General features: G+C 43.8%; 1 protein-coding gene across 1 annotated transcript in view; it reads left to right on the top strand.

The window, feature by feature from the left end:
• TRAM2 (translocation associated membrane protein 2) overlaps positions 1 to 14,164 on the top strand; it is a 75,763-nt gene that overhangs the window by 34,575 nt on the left and 27,024 nt on the right. The window contains exon 2 of the mRNA XM_003789643.2: positions 7,582 to 7,645. Coding sequence (XP_003789691.1) covers positions 7,582 to 7,645 — 64 coding nt within the window. The remainder of the gene's footprint in view (positions 1 to 7,581; positions 7,646 to 14,164) is intronic.

Genomic DNA, 14,164 nt, shown 5'->3' with positions numbered 1-14,164 from the left:
CAAGCTGTGGTATATATATATATATATATATATACCATGGAATACTATTCAGCCACTAAAAATGATGGAGACTTTACATCTTTTGTATTAACCTGGATAGAGTTGAAACACATTCTTCTTAGTAAAGTATCACAAGAATGGGGAAGCAAGAATCCAATGCACGCAGTTCTGATATGAGGACAATTGATGACTTAGTACATGGTGGGGATTGGGGGAAAGGGGAAGCAGAGAGAAGGAAGGAGGGAGGGGCGAGGGGGTCATAGTGTGTGACACACCTCTTGGAGGTGGGACACAATTATAAGAGGGACTTTACCTAACAAATGCAATCAGTGTAACCTGGTTCTCTGTACCCTCAGTGAATCCTCAACAACAACAATAAAAAGATGCTAAAAAAAAATTATAACCCGTACTTTGAAAATTAAGAAATAAATAAATAAAATAGTTGTCTATTTTAAATTGCACACAAACTTTACGGATACCCTGTATATTAAGGCTTTCAGAGAAGGAATGCATTTTTTCATGCAAATGAATATTTTTATATAAAGCTATCTGTAGGGCACATAGTAGGTCAGGTTCAATTTGTGCAATCATGGATTACATAAGTATGAAGTCTTCTTAAAATTATAGTTAAGTTTTAGTTATAAAAGAAATAGAAAAGGCTGTCATAGGCCAGTTCCTGTGTCTTAGTACTTAATTAACTTTACAAACTGAGGATGTATAGCATGGCAAATTTGAACTTCAGATATATCTTTTTTATAAAAAGCTCAACTCAGGGGCAGCACCTGTGGCTCAAAGGAGTAGGGCACTGGCCCGATATGCCGGAGGTGGAGGGTTCAAACCCAGCCCTGGCCAAAAACTGCAAACAAAAAAAAAAGCTCAACTTCAGAGATTTTAAAAACCTTTTAGGTGACTCATTCATAATTCTTCTTTATTCCAACATACAGTTTAGACTTTTGAACTGGTGAAGTAAACCAAGTAGTACAATTTTACTGTAGCTATTCTGAGTTTTTCTCATGCATATACAGTGTCATTTTTAAATCTGATATAAAACTGTGACCGTCAGTGCTAATAGTGAGTCTTTTCCACATTGTGAATCTGTTGAGTGTGTTTGGCTTTTCTGACTCTTGTATCAAGGTGGTTTTTCAGGTGAGAAAACCAGAATCTCTAAGCATTGCTAAAAGCCACACAGAAAGGTACTATCAGAACTCTGCCTGCTGTGTTTCAGGAGGTTGACCCCCAGCCCTCCTCTGGTCCTGCAAATGGAGACTTCCAGGGAGCAAAAAGGAAAGATATTTTTGTTTCAGCTGTATCTGCTTTTTAGTGAGAGGTAAAGGGGCTGCAAACCCGTGTCCACTGTGTCCAGGCCACATATGTGGCACATATGGGTGATTGGTGGACTTACGGACTCTTGTGCAACAAGAACCTTGGGGTGCAAACACTCCTGGGAAAAAAGGCTAAAAGACTGTTTAAACACACACTCCACCCCCGAAAAACTCTTCCCCACCTATTGGACTTAACTTCAAGATTTTCTTGTCTGACTGACATTTTCCTATCCTCTGCCTTAGCAGAAACATGCAAAATGAGTTTGGTGAAACCCTCAATGGAGACCACTTGGCTTCCCAAGCACAGGCCAAGCTGGGAGGGGAGTTTTACTTGCTTCATTTCCCTGCCTCAGGGGACATTTTGTTTGGCTTTATCCTGTGTTTGTAAGGAAGAAAAAAATGAGTGTCCTCACCGTCAGGTGTGGGATATCTGGCTCAGGTAGGGGTGGTAGTGTGGTGGGACAGAAGTGGTTTGGAGCAGAGCTGCTTCTGTGAAAATAAGCCCTCAAATAAGGCCCTGTACCCTAGCCTGTCCTCGGTGGCTGGCCTGCCCACATGGCCCCTTCCAAGTGACGGAGCATGAATGTGTCTGCCAAGAAAAAAATAGAATAAACAGAACCAAAGGATTTAACACTTAAAAGAGAAGCGGTGAGACTGCTTTCATCACAGTCCTTCTTTTTTATCTTTGGTGCCCAGCTAGCACCTTGCAGGGAGAGGAGGACCAATCAGGGCATTCAGAAGCCCAGGTGTTCGAAGCGCCCACGGCCAGCAGGTGACGGGTTAACCTGAGATGCCTTACTTTTTTGCTCTGTCAAACATAGATGATGCCTGAACCTCATCTCCACTAGGTGGGGGAGCAAAAGTGTATTTTAAACTTTTAGAAAGACCTCCCAGCAAGTTAGTGGGTGTAAGGCTGTGCTTTGGGCATTGAAAGCTCAGTGGAATCAAGAAATGATAGCCTTTTGGGGCTGGGGGAGGGGAGGACATTCATTTAAGGACATTCATTCTGACCCCTTCTTTTGGGCCCCATTCTTTCCATGCATATCTGTAAAATGGGGACATGATGGGCACCTGCCTTGTAGAGTCATTGTGAGAATTACCGGACATTAATTTATGTATAGCCCTTGGAACCATGAGTGGTATGGAGTAATAAGCACATGAGAATATTAACTGTCACTACTGTTAATTGTTGTTGTTAAGGGATGAGGAAACGGGGGTCCAGTGAGGTGAAACGCCTTGCCCAGGTCTTGCTGGCCCACAATGTGTGTCCACCATGCTTAGCTAGAAGCAGCTATTTCACTGGCAGCCTTGGTCTAGTTGCAACCAAGAGCTCAGGTTCCTGTGCCCCTAATAGAACATGGCATGTGGAACAGCTTTGTTTTGTTATGGCTACACAAGCAGGCTCAAGGTCCCTGCCGTTGTCTTTGATGCCCTGTTTTAGTTAAAAATTTAATGAAGCGCTGCGTGTGTGTTGTGTGTGTGTTTGCGTGCATGCGTGTGCATGTGTGATGTGGCCCTTCCTACATAATTTAGTGTTCTCTCTTTGCATTAGTGTATTAGCACATTGTCACTTTTAACCTTTTACCCACTGAGCTTGGCATTTAAAATGCTATTAAACTCAATAATGTTTCCTATAAACAGCCTTAGAGGAATGAGAAATAATTGGAGTGACATTTTTTAATAGGCTCCTGTTTCTCAGCCCTCTGTGCGGAGGGAACTCAACCAGCGCTTGCCGAGGGGCTTGTTAGTGGTTTCATCTCTGGTCTGAGGTCGGTAGAAGGTCATGGAGTGTAGATTTGGGGTGCCAAAGGATCTTTTAAGGCAAAGAGAGTGTTTTTTATCCTGAAGAAGTAGGATTGCTCTTTTTGACTAGTGCTTTCTGCTTTTTTAACTAATGGACTTGGAGAGTCCAAGAGCCGATCACTCCTTCCTTTTTCAGAGGACTGCAGAAAAGCCTACAGCCAAATTTCTGGCCACCTTTAGCCAAGGAGCAGGACTTCCTGGAATGCATTTTTGTGGATCAGCCTCATTCCTTGCTCCTTTCCTTTGCCTTTAATATGTGTGTTTTTTTGTCCTTTTCTGTTCCATTTTATGTTACCATTCTGTTTTATGAGCAGTTTTTTGTGTCTTCTAGGTTTTTCTTTTTGCGACACCTTTTTTAAAAAATCAAGTTGAATGTTGCCTTTCCTGCTGGTAGAGTTGTGAGGTCTCTGGAGGCAACTTTACCTCTCTATGCCCCAAATTCAGCGTTTGCATCTATAAATCAGGTAAACTGACACCATCTTGCTGAAATAGGGCAAGGTGGGAGCAAGTGTGGCTGTTTACAAAGAAAGACACCTGTTTTAGAACAGTTTTTATTACTTTAATGAAGGCCTTAGGTCCTGTTCTATCAGAGTCGTGTTCAGAAAACATGTTAAGCATTCATCTGTGGTCGCTTAGTATCATAGGTGCTTACAGCATGAGTTCATGAAACAGGTATTTATGAGATACCCACTAGGTGCTCAGCTCTGGGGCAGACTTGGAGAGAAGATGTCTACAGAAGAATAAACTCAGGTCGAGGTCAGGCCTGTGGTGAGGTAGCTTGAGCATGACACCGGCTCTCACTGTGGTCACTTACACATGTTTGCTGAGAACTGTTTGAGGCTGTGGATCGAAGATAATTGACGCAGGTAAGACCCCCACTTTCTTAGTGCTTACATTCCCACGATGGAAGAAACAGTTTAGCTGTATAAACCTGTTAGCGTTCTATACTTAAAATGGGTGAATTTTGTGGCATATACATTTTACATTAATCGAGCTGTCAAAAAAGAAAAATTTTGGTCTTCATGGTCCTGACATTCAGGTTCGCCCTAATACATTTTATTCTCGTTATTTGTGGATTTCATTTTTGTGAGCTCCCTTACTTGCTAATACGTATTTGCAACCCCCAGTCAATCCTCAGCTTTCCTGTCCTTCAGCTTTCATGGTCCTCATGGAGAAAACACGTGTGTTAGGTAAGCTCATCTCAGGCACGAGTTATTGTGTTGTTGGCCCTGAGTTCAGTGTTAACGAATCAAATAAGATGTCTTTAAGCAGAAACACACGTAAAACAAGGTTACGTATTAATCTGTCTATGAAAATGTGACCAGAGGCTTGTAGGAACCTAACCCTGTGTGTCTCCCAGGTGACAAGAATCCTCTGTATATGCAAGACTAGGGCTGGAGTATAGATAGAGCCCACCCATCTTTACATGTCTTAGCTTCCTTAAAAAAAGCTACAGTGATTCTCAGACTTGGCTGGATGCTGGGATGCTGTGGGGAGCTTGACAAAATGTGGATGACCAAATGGTCTGGTTTAATTGGCTGGGGTGTGGCCCTGGCCTAAGGACTTCAAAAGCTCCCTTGGGGATTCTCGAGGGCAGCTGAGTGGAACCCGAGTACTTCTCACATTGAAGAATAATGTGTCTTAGAAATGGAGGCACTCTGGGGCTTACTCAGTTGAGGGGAGGCTGCAGAACCATGGGTGGGTACCCTAGGGCCAGGACTGCGGGGACCACAGTGGAAGATGCTGGTATGGCAGTGATCACACGTCTCCATTCCCACCCCAATCCAGGGCCCAGGACAGGGGGTCCAGTTGGCCAGGAGAGGAAGGATGTGACCCACATACAGGCTGGGAAGGTGATTCCCTTAGGAAACCTTGGTGCTGTTAGGAAGGGGAGAGTAGGTACCCGACAGCTCGAAGAGGCCTACTCCACCCCCACAGTCTTAAAAGACAAGGGAGTTCCTGATGAAACCAAGTGGGAGGTCTGGGCCTGGGCAGGGAAGAGTGCTGGTAAATATTTCTCTTCTTGCCTGCCTTTCTCCTCTCTCCTCCCTTTCTCCCATTTCCTCTGGCTCCTCTGATCTTCAGTCTGAAGACAAGGCTCACTTCACAGGAGTCATGGCAGACAGCACAGAGGGTTAGGTGGTAGAGCCAAGAGTGACCCCTGTGAGCAGAGGTCAGAGGGGGAGAGCCACGTGGCTGGAGTGGTCAGGAGGGGCTTGTGGCAGGTCTGTATTCAGGCGGTTTGGCAGCTAGACAGGTTTCCCAGAAAAGGCCTCAGCGACAGAGGACCGCTCTGGCGATGCCACTGAGGGCAGCTCCCACTACAGCAGTATTTTTCAACCTTTTTTATCTGACGGCACACTTGAATGTGTCGTTAAACTTCCACGGCAAACTTCAATTATGTTGATTAAAAAAAAAAAGCAAAGAAAAAAGAATATGCTTACTGTGCTTTGATCTTCTTTTGAAAATAATTTGATTAATGATCTTTAAAATTTTTCGCCACACACCTGAGACCCCCCCCCCCCACAGCCCAGCAGTGTGCCACAGAGACCTTTCATGTTAGTCGCTGAGCACGTGCTGTTTTTGCCTCTGTGTGAGTGACTCAAGGAGGCACAGAAGGCTAAATGAGACAGCACAGCCCCTGCCATTAAGGAGGCAGGAGCTTGGAGAGAACTAGAACAAGATCTGAATGGGATAACACAGCAGAGCCGGTGTAGGGCGCTCCCAGCCGGAAGGCATGTACCTGTGAGCAGTTAGGGCCACATGGAGGCTTCTCGGAGGAGGTTGCAGTTGGGTGGGTTGTGAAGGGTGCGTGAGATTCTGATCGTTCGAACTGTGTGTGGGGAAGGGGACAGGAGTCACGGTACACAGCATGAGATGGGCTCACACCCCTAAGAGGAAGCAGCAAGGAGAACATTTTGGCTGAAACCAAGCACACCTGTTGTAAAGAAAATAGTCTGTGGGACTGGAAGGTAGGTCAGGAATGCTGAAAGGTCTTGCGGACCAAAGTATTAAGGTTGTAGGGTGGGGGTTGGGGAAGACCTGTCTATTTGAATAGGGCTCGGAGTTTACAAGAGCTTCTCATACCTAATCTCATTTGGGGCCTTCCCCACGAGTTTGACAGAACACATGGAAGGCAGCAGCCCAGGTTCAGGAGAAGCCTTGGAGGAAATGACACCCCCCTGTGGGGCACTGGGTCTTGTTGACTGTGGCAAGAAGTAGGGTTGTCTCTAGAGGGGAGGCCGAGGGCAGGAACCTTGTGCTGGCGCGTCCGAGTGACATGGGGAATCTGTGATGCGTCGTTCACTCATTCCCATGCTGCCTTTGCTGCGGTGTTTTTGTCCCTCTTCCCCAACGTGGCCACTCTCCAAACTTCTGCTTTGGGGGAGAACCAGGACATTCATCTCAATGAGGTGTCACCAGAGGCCTCTTGAGAAAGGCCTCTCTTCACCTGGCCTCATGTGCATCTCAGATCAGTGTGGCTGATGGTTCTTAGGCCTGGATGTACACTAGAGACTTCTGGGGAGCTTTCAACAATGCTGACATCAGGGACAGTGCTACCCGAGTCTGTGGTACCCAGACCAGCTAAGATCTTACAAGTAGCCCTGATACTATGGACAAGGAGACCGAGGCTCAGCGTAGAAGATTACTTGCTCATGGTCCCACGTCTAGGAAATGGCAGAGCCTGCATTTAAACTCGGGTAGTCAATTCAGAGTCCAAGCTTCACATCTCTATGTTTTGTAATTTCTCCCCAGCTGTCACAGTACTGATTTAGCCACGAATAACCAGGTGGCAACCACAGTTTCTGTCACAACACAACTAAGATTTTAAAGACAGCTTTTGAAGTAAACAGCAGTGTGGGATATCCTGTCTTGCCCCATGGTAGGGTAGATATGAAATCAGCAGCTGAAATTCTCTGTTTCTGAAGCCCAGGTGTAGACTTTCAGGGCTGCTGTCCAGTGTGCAGGCAAGCAGAGTGCCAGGGAAACCCCAGTTAGGTCCTGAGCTACATGCAGGCCCAGGATCTCATCTGTCAGTTTCCATCTTCCACAAAGCTGGGTACACAGAACTAAATCGGTAAATACCTGGGAGAGTGAGTGAATGAATGAGCCGAGGAAGGGAGGGCAGCCAGGTTTCTACCCGTCCCTTCTGAGCGCTCATCCTGCCAGGCTCGCCTCAAGATGAGGCTTACCTCATCTGCAGTGAGTCACCAGTCTAGATACCATTTGGGGCCCAGGGTCTTTTTGTTTGTTTGTTTTTAGTAGAAGTATTGGGAGGTATGTCAGTGAAGAAAAATGGGACAAAGCTCAGTGCTACCTCTGCATTAGGTAACGGCCTTCATCTGAGAGGCCTGCAGGCCTGGGGTGAAAAGGGTCTGAGGCTGGTCTCAGTCTCTGCTTGTGTCTTTTGATGTGGCTGAAAGTTAAACTGGAACCTTTTCCCTTTGTTTTACAGGTCACAGCCAAGACTGCCTTCTTATTTATTTTACCTCAGTATAACGTTAGTGTGCCTACAGCAGGTAAGAAATCACTGGTCTTCATCTCTCCCTGGCCCTGTTAACCCCGAAGGACTTGGAAAACTTCCTTTCACCCCTGTATACATAGGATCTTTTTATTTATTTTTTATATTTTATGTTTTATATTTTGAGACAGAATCTCACTCTGTCACCCTGGGTAGAGTGCAGTGGCATCATCATAGCTCACGGCAATCTCCAAGTCTTGGGCTTGAGCAATCCTCTTGGCTCTCAGCCTCCCTAGTAGTTGGGACTACAGTCACCCACCACAACAGCTGGCTAGTTTTTTCTGTTTTTAGTAGAGACAGGGTCTCACTCTTGCTCGGGCTGGTCATGAACTCGAGCTCAAGAAATCCACCTGCCTCAGCCTCCCGGAGTGCTAGGATTGTATATGATCTTTTTAGATATTTAAACTCAGCATCCAGTGTCGTTCCACTGTACAGAGAGCAGAGTGGTGCAGTGTAAATGGCTGGGGACTTTCCTCTGGCCTCCAGCTGCGGTATGGGAAGGAAACAGGTGCACCATGGGGTGCTTCATGCAGCTCCAAGTCCTCTCCCTAAAGCATCCCGTGTTGTCTTCTGCTGGAGATAGGACACAGGCATCATGACCATAGATCTGTTCTCAACAGTACAGCTTTCTTTTTAAAATTTGCAATGAGGAGAATGGGCAGGATGATGCATTTGATGGTGCCTGGTACCTGGAAACATGGCCAGGATATAGAGGCCAGACACTTTTGGGTCTGTGGTTTACTTCTGACCTTAACCCCGCAGAGTGCCACACTCTGCTGCCACAGGCTGGCCGGCAGTCACTGAGTATTTCTGAGACTTTACAGTGAGCCTGTGGGGCATCGTGCCTTTTATCCCAAAGTTCTCCCAAGCAGTTCCCAGTCCAGCTGAGGAGCTGCCACTCAAGGGGCAGCAGGGCCAGCAGGTAAATAGTGGGGCCGGACTGGGGAGAGAGTCCATATGATGCTCACCTCCAGCCTGTTGTTGTCACATAGGAAAGTAAACTCAGTTTGGCTAAGGGATTTTTTTTTCCCTCATAAGAATTAAAAAACAATAACAACAACAATAACAAAGAAACAACTCCTTTTAGGTAGAAATGCTCTGATTTTTAAATGTTGGCAACTAACAGAAATTTCACAAACGTGCAGATCAAGACTAGGTGGGCTAAGCCAAGACACCTATTGGCCAGGTCCAGCTTTCAGGCCATGGGTCTGCAACTTTGAGGTTCTCAGGATCAGATCCAGGCATCACTCCTTTCTCAGGGGCTAAGGACTGGTGCCCTTTTGATGAACAAAGGAAGGATTTCATTTGCTGAATCTGGTTCTTTCCTCTTCATTCTTTAGTAGAGAGGTTAGTTGCCTAGACTTTAGGGTGAGATTCATCTCTTTGGCTCCACCAACCCCTAGCTCAAGGGCTTTGAGGGTGAGTCCCTAAGCCTGTAGCCCATGGAGTGCACAAATCTTTTCTGGGTCCCCCTGTCACCTGCAGTCAGTGTAGCCAGGCTTTGGGAAGTCGTGCTTCTAGGACAGCCAATTTAATTTCTTTAATCTGAGAGTCAAACTGAGGGACATGGGCAAGATCTTGAGAAAGGAAACTCCAAGCCATGAAGGAAGAGAGTGGAGGGTGAGCCAGGGGACTTGTGGCCAGCACCAGCCATGAGGGAACAGGCAGAACTGCCTGCTCATCCAACTACACACCAGAGTTGGGGGCACCCCGGAGCATGTGGCTTAGTGCCGTGTAGTCCATTCTCAAGTTTGGGCTTGTTTACTTCTGTTTCTTGAAAATCTTAGTAACTGAGTCACCTCTAGACTCAGCTGTACTTAAGATTTAATGTTTTAATTTTTTTTTTTTTTAGTTTTTATAAAAATACTGGTATAGTATGCATAACATAAAATTGGCCATCTTATGTTGGACGCGGTGGCTCACACCTATAATCCTAGCACTTTGGGAGGCTGAGTTGGGTGGATTGCCTGAGCTCAGGAGTTCAAGACCAACCTGAACAAGAGCGAAACCCCATATCTACTAAAAATAGAAAAACCAGGTGGGTTTGGTGGTAGTGTTATGCCTGAAATTCTCTCAAGACTCCCCACAGACAGTCCGAGACACACTCCGATGTAAAAGGCAAAAGGTGAGTTTTATTCAGGCCCCGGGAAGCCCAGACTCTCCTGGCATGCAAGCCGAGGACGAGCCCTGAACTCGGGTGGAGCAAGTTTTTATGGGGTACAGAAAGCAAGAAGGGTAAGGTCCGTTACGAGTACACTCTTGATTGGTGGTTGGTGATTTCATTAGTAAAGGAGGATTTGCATTGGTAGCTGATGATTTCACTAGTAAAGGTAAATTTGGATTGGTACAGGTGAGGGGTGGGGAGTCCCTTAACCGGGGGCCAGAGTTGGTGCAGCCTGATTACCTGTATTTCAAGGTAATAGAAACTTATTGTTTATTATAGCAGCTGTTTGCCTAAGGTGACTCAGTTTATGGCTCAGTGGCTGTGCAACCTGGGGTGGGGGAGAGGCAGCAGGGAGTGGCCCTGCAGGTTTCACTGGCAGAGGTTGGGGCGGAAGGGCTAGGAATGGAACTTATGCGCTAAACAGCCAGGAATGGGGCTTGTGCTGTAAACAGCCAAGAATGGAGCTTGTGCTGTAAACAACAAAATGGAGCTAGTTTGGCTCTCACAGTAGGTGCCTGTAGTTCCATCTTCTTCGGAGGCTGAGACAGGAAGCTCTGTAGAGTCCAAAAGTTTGAGGTTGCTGTGAGCTATGATGATGCTGGGCACTCTACTGAGGGTGACAGAATGACTCTCTCATCTCAACAAAAAAGAAAAATTGGCTATCTTAGCCACTTTTAAGTGTATAGTTTAATGGCATTAAGTACATTCACATTGTTGTGCTGTCATCGCCACCATTCGTGTCCTGGACTCTTTCATCTCACAGGACTGAAACTCAGTACCCACTGAGCACTAACTCTCCACCCACCTCCCGTGGCCCCTGGCAACCTCCATTCTGTTTTCTGTCTCTATGCATTTGATCCCCTAGGTACTGAACATAAGTGAGATCATATAGTGTTTGTCCTTTTGTGATTAGTTAACAATTTATTTTTAAATGAACATTTTTTTCAAAATATATTTATGTGAGACGTAACTCTTACAGAAAAAAATATAAAGTACAGAAAAACAAAGATAATCACACATGACCCGTCACAAAACTATAGTTAATAATCCTATTAGGGTACATGTGAATTTGTCTAAAGGTTGAATATAAATATTTTAATGCAACAATTATAAGAAAGACATGATGGCTATGTTAGCCAGTTGGATGAGAGTTTTCCAAACTGCATATGGAAGCAACACACTGTATCCTACGATAGAATTAATGTACATAATTATGATCTAATAAAAAATAAATTTAAAAAAAAACAAAAACCCCCACAAAACTATAGTTAATATGTCTTAGAGTATTGATTCCTAATATACTTTTTTGCTACTAGAGTTTAAGGATGTCATTGATTGTTATTCCATTCAATAAGACATCTTGAAAAGTTGCAGAGAATTTCTTAATAGGGATTGCCACAGATTTTTTAATCAACCCATTTGGATTTTTAATTTTCCAGTTTTTATTATAAATAGCAGTATAGTAAATATTCCTCTGGTTAAATTTTTATATTCATTTTTGACTGTTTTCTTAGGATAAATTCCTATTAACAGAATTTCTGGATTAAGTAGACATACATTTTATTTATTTATTTATTTTTAAAATTTTATTTATTTATTTATTTTGCAGGTTCTTTTGGCCAGGGCTGGGTTTGAACCTGCCACCTCCGGCATATGGGGCCGGTGCCACCCCCATTTTATTTATTGAGACACAATCTCACTTTGTTGCATCATACCTCACAGCAACCTCAAACTCTTGGGCTCAAGTAATCCTCTTGCCTTGGCCTCCCAAGTAGCTGGGACTACAGGCACCTGCCACAATGCCCAGGTATTTTTAGAGATGGGGTCTTGTGTGCTTGCTCAGTCTGGTCTCCAGCTCCTGAGCTCAAACTGTCTACCCACCTCAGTCTCCCGGAGTGGCAGGATTATAGGCATGAGCCACCATTTAAAGGTTTTGTGTATGTATTGCTAAAAACACCCCATGTCATCTACTTCTTATGATCCATAAATCCTAGGGTTTTTAGGGGTACTTTTGTAAATAAAATGCACATCTTTTTCTTTTCCTCTTTTAAATTTCAGATTAGTTTGAGGGTTCAAACAAGTAGGTTGTAATGTTTGCGTTTGTTAGGTAGAGTCCCTCTTGTAATTGTTTCCGGCCCCCAAGAGGTGTGCCATACATCCTAACATAGTGCCCGTTAAGTGGGAGCACGTCCATTCCTCTCTCTCTTTCCTCCACCCCCCACCTTGAGTTGATTTGAGTTTTTCTCTTATATGGGTGTGTATTAAATGTTGACTTTATTAGTATTGAATACACTGGCTACTTGCTTTCCCATTCTTATGGTACTTTACTAAGAAGAATATGTTTCAACTCCATCCAGATTAGTACAAAAGATGTAAAGTCTGCATCTTTTTGAATGTCTGAATAGTATTCCATGGTATACATATACCACAACTTATTAAATCCATTCCTGGGTTGGTGGGCATTTAGTCTGTTTTTGCATTTTGGCGATTTATAAATTGAGCTGTGACAATCTAGTGCAAAATGTCCTTATGATAAAATGATTTTTTTTCTTCTGTGTAGATGCCCAGTAATGGGATTGCAGGGTCAAATGGGAGGTCTTATTTGAGTTCTTTGAGGATTCTCCATACTTCTTTCCAAAGCAGTTGTACTAGTTTGCAGTCCCACCAACAGTGTAAAAGTGTTACCTTCTCTCCCTATCCATGCCAGCATCTGCAGCTTTAAGATTTTGTGAGGTGGGCCATTCTCACTGGGGTCAGGTGACATCTCAGGGCAGTCTTGATTTGCATTTCTCTGATGATTAGGGATGATGAGCACCTTTCAAATGTTTGTTAGCCATTCATCTTTCTTCATCAGAGAATTCTGTTCATGTCGCTTGCTCGGTGATAGATGGGATTGTTTATTATTATTATTATTAATTTGAGTTCTCTGTAGATTCTAGTTATCAACCCTTTGTCAGATTCATACCATGTGAATATCTTTTCCCATTCTGAAAGTTGTGCCCTTGCCCTAATTTTGGTGTTCTTTGCTGTGCCGAAGCTTTTCAACTCAGCTAAGTCCTATTTGATTATTATCATTGTTGTTGTGATTGCTGCTCAAGTCTTGGTAAAATTTTTCCCCTGTTCAACGTCATCAAGCGTTTTCCCCATACTTTCTTGTGATATTTTTTATCATTTTGTGTCTTAAATTTAAATCCTTTATCCACCTTGAATCAATTTTTGTAAGTGGTGAAAAGTGTGGGTCCAGTTTCAGTCTTTTACATGTGGTTATCCAGTTCTCTTAGCACCAGTTGTTGAATAGGGATTCTTTCCCCACTGTATGCTCTTGTTTGGTTTATCAAAGATCTGATGGTCACTAGAGACTGGTTTCATCTCTTGGTTTTCTTTTATGCGCCATATATCCATATCTCTATCTTTGTGCCAATATGTGCTATCTTGATCATTGTAATATAATCTGAAGTCTGGTAGAGTGATGCCTCCTTATTCCCATTACTAAGAACCACCTTGGCTATATGGGTTTTTTCCTGGTTCCATATAAAACAAAGTACTATTTTTTCCAGTTCTTCAAAGTATGATGTTGGTATTTTAATGGGGATTGCATTGCATCTGCAGATTGCCCTGTGTGAAGTAGATCCTCCAACAATGTTGATTCTTCCCAGCCAAGAGCATGTATGTTCTTCCATTTGTTAATGTCATCTGCCATTTCCTTTCTTAGGGTTTCATAATTCTCTCTGTAGAGATCCTTCACTCTTTTGTTAGGTATATTCCTAGGCATTTTATTTTCCCTGAAGCTACCATGAAGGGAATTTTGCCTTTGATTAGCTTCTCAACTTAGCTGTTTGGGGACATTGATCTTTATGCCCTGAAATGTTACTGTATATTTTGATCACTTCCAGAGTTTTGTGGTTGAATCTCCAGGGTTCTCTAAGAAGAAGATCGTATCGTTGGCAAAGAGCAACGTTTCCCCATTTGGATGCTCTTTATTTCCGTCTCTTGCCTGATTACATTGGATAGAACTTCCAGTCCTATGTTGAATAGTAGTGGTGATAGTGGACATCCTTGTCTGGTTCCAGTTCTAAGTGGAAAAGCTTTCAGTTTTTCTTCATTCTGTAGGACATGAGCTGTGGGTTTGTCGTAGATGTTTTCCATTAGTTTAAGAAATGTGCCACCTATGCGGTTCTTGGGAGAAAGGATGCTGAATTTTGTCAAATGTTTTTTCTGCATCTCTTGACAGGATCATATAGTCTGTGTTTTTGCTTCTACTGATATGGTAAATTACATTTATGGACTTGCCTTATATCCCTGGGATGAAACCAGGCTTTTTCTTTATTTAATGTCAGAATGCCTGTTGATAAG

Source organism: Otolemur garnettii, unplaced genomic scaffold (assembly GCF_000181295.1).
Source record: "Otolemur garnettii isolate 467f Iridium unplaced genomic scaffold, OtoGar3 scaffold00035, whole genome shotgun sequence".
NCBI classification, from domain to species: Eukaryota; Metazoa; Chordata; class Mammalia; order Primates; family Galagidae; genus Otolemur; species Otolemur garnettii.
Note: the sequence above shows the minus strand (reverse complement) of the source record. Positions and strands in the feature narration are given on the sequence as shown.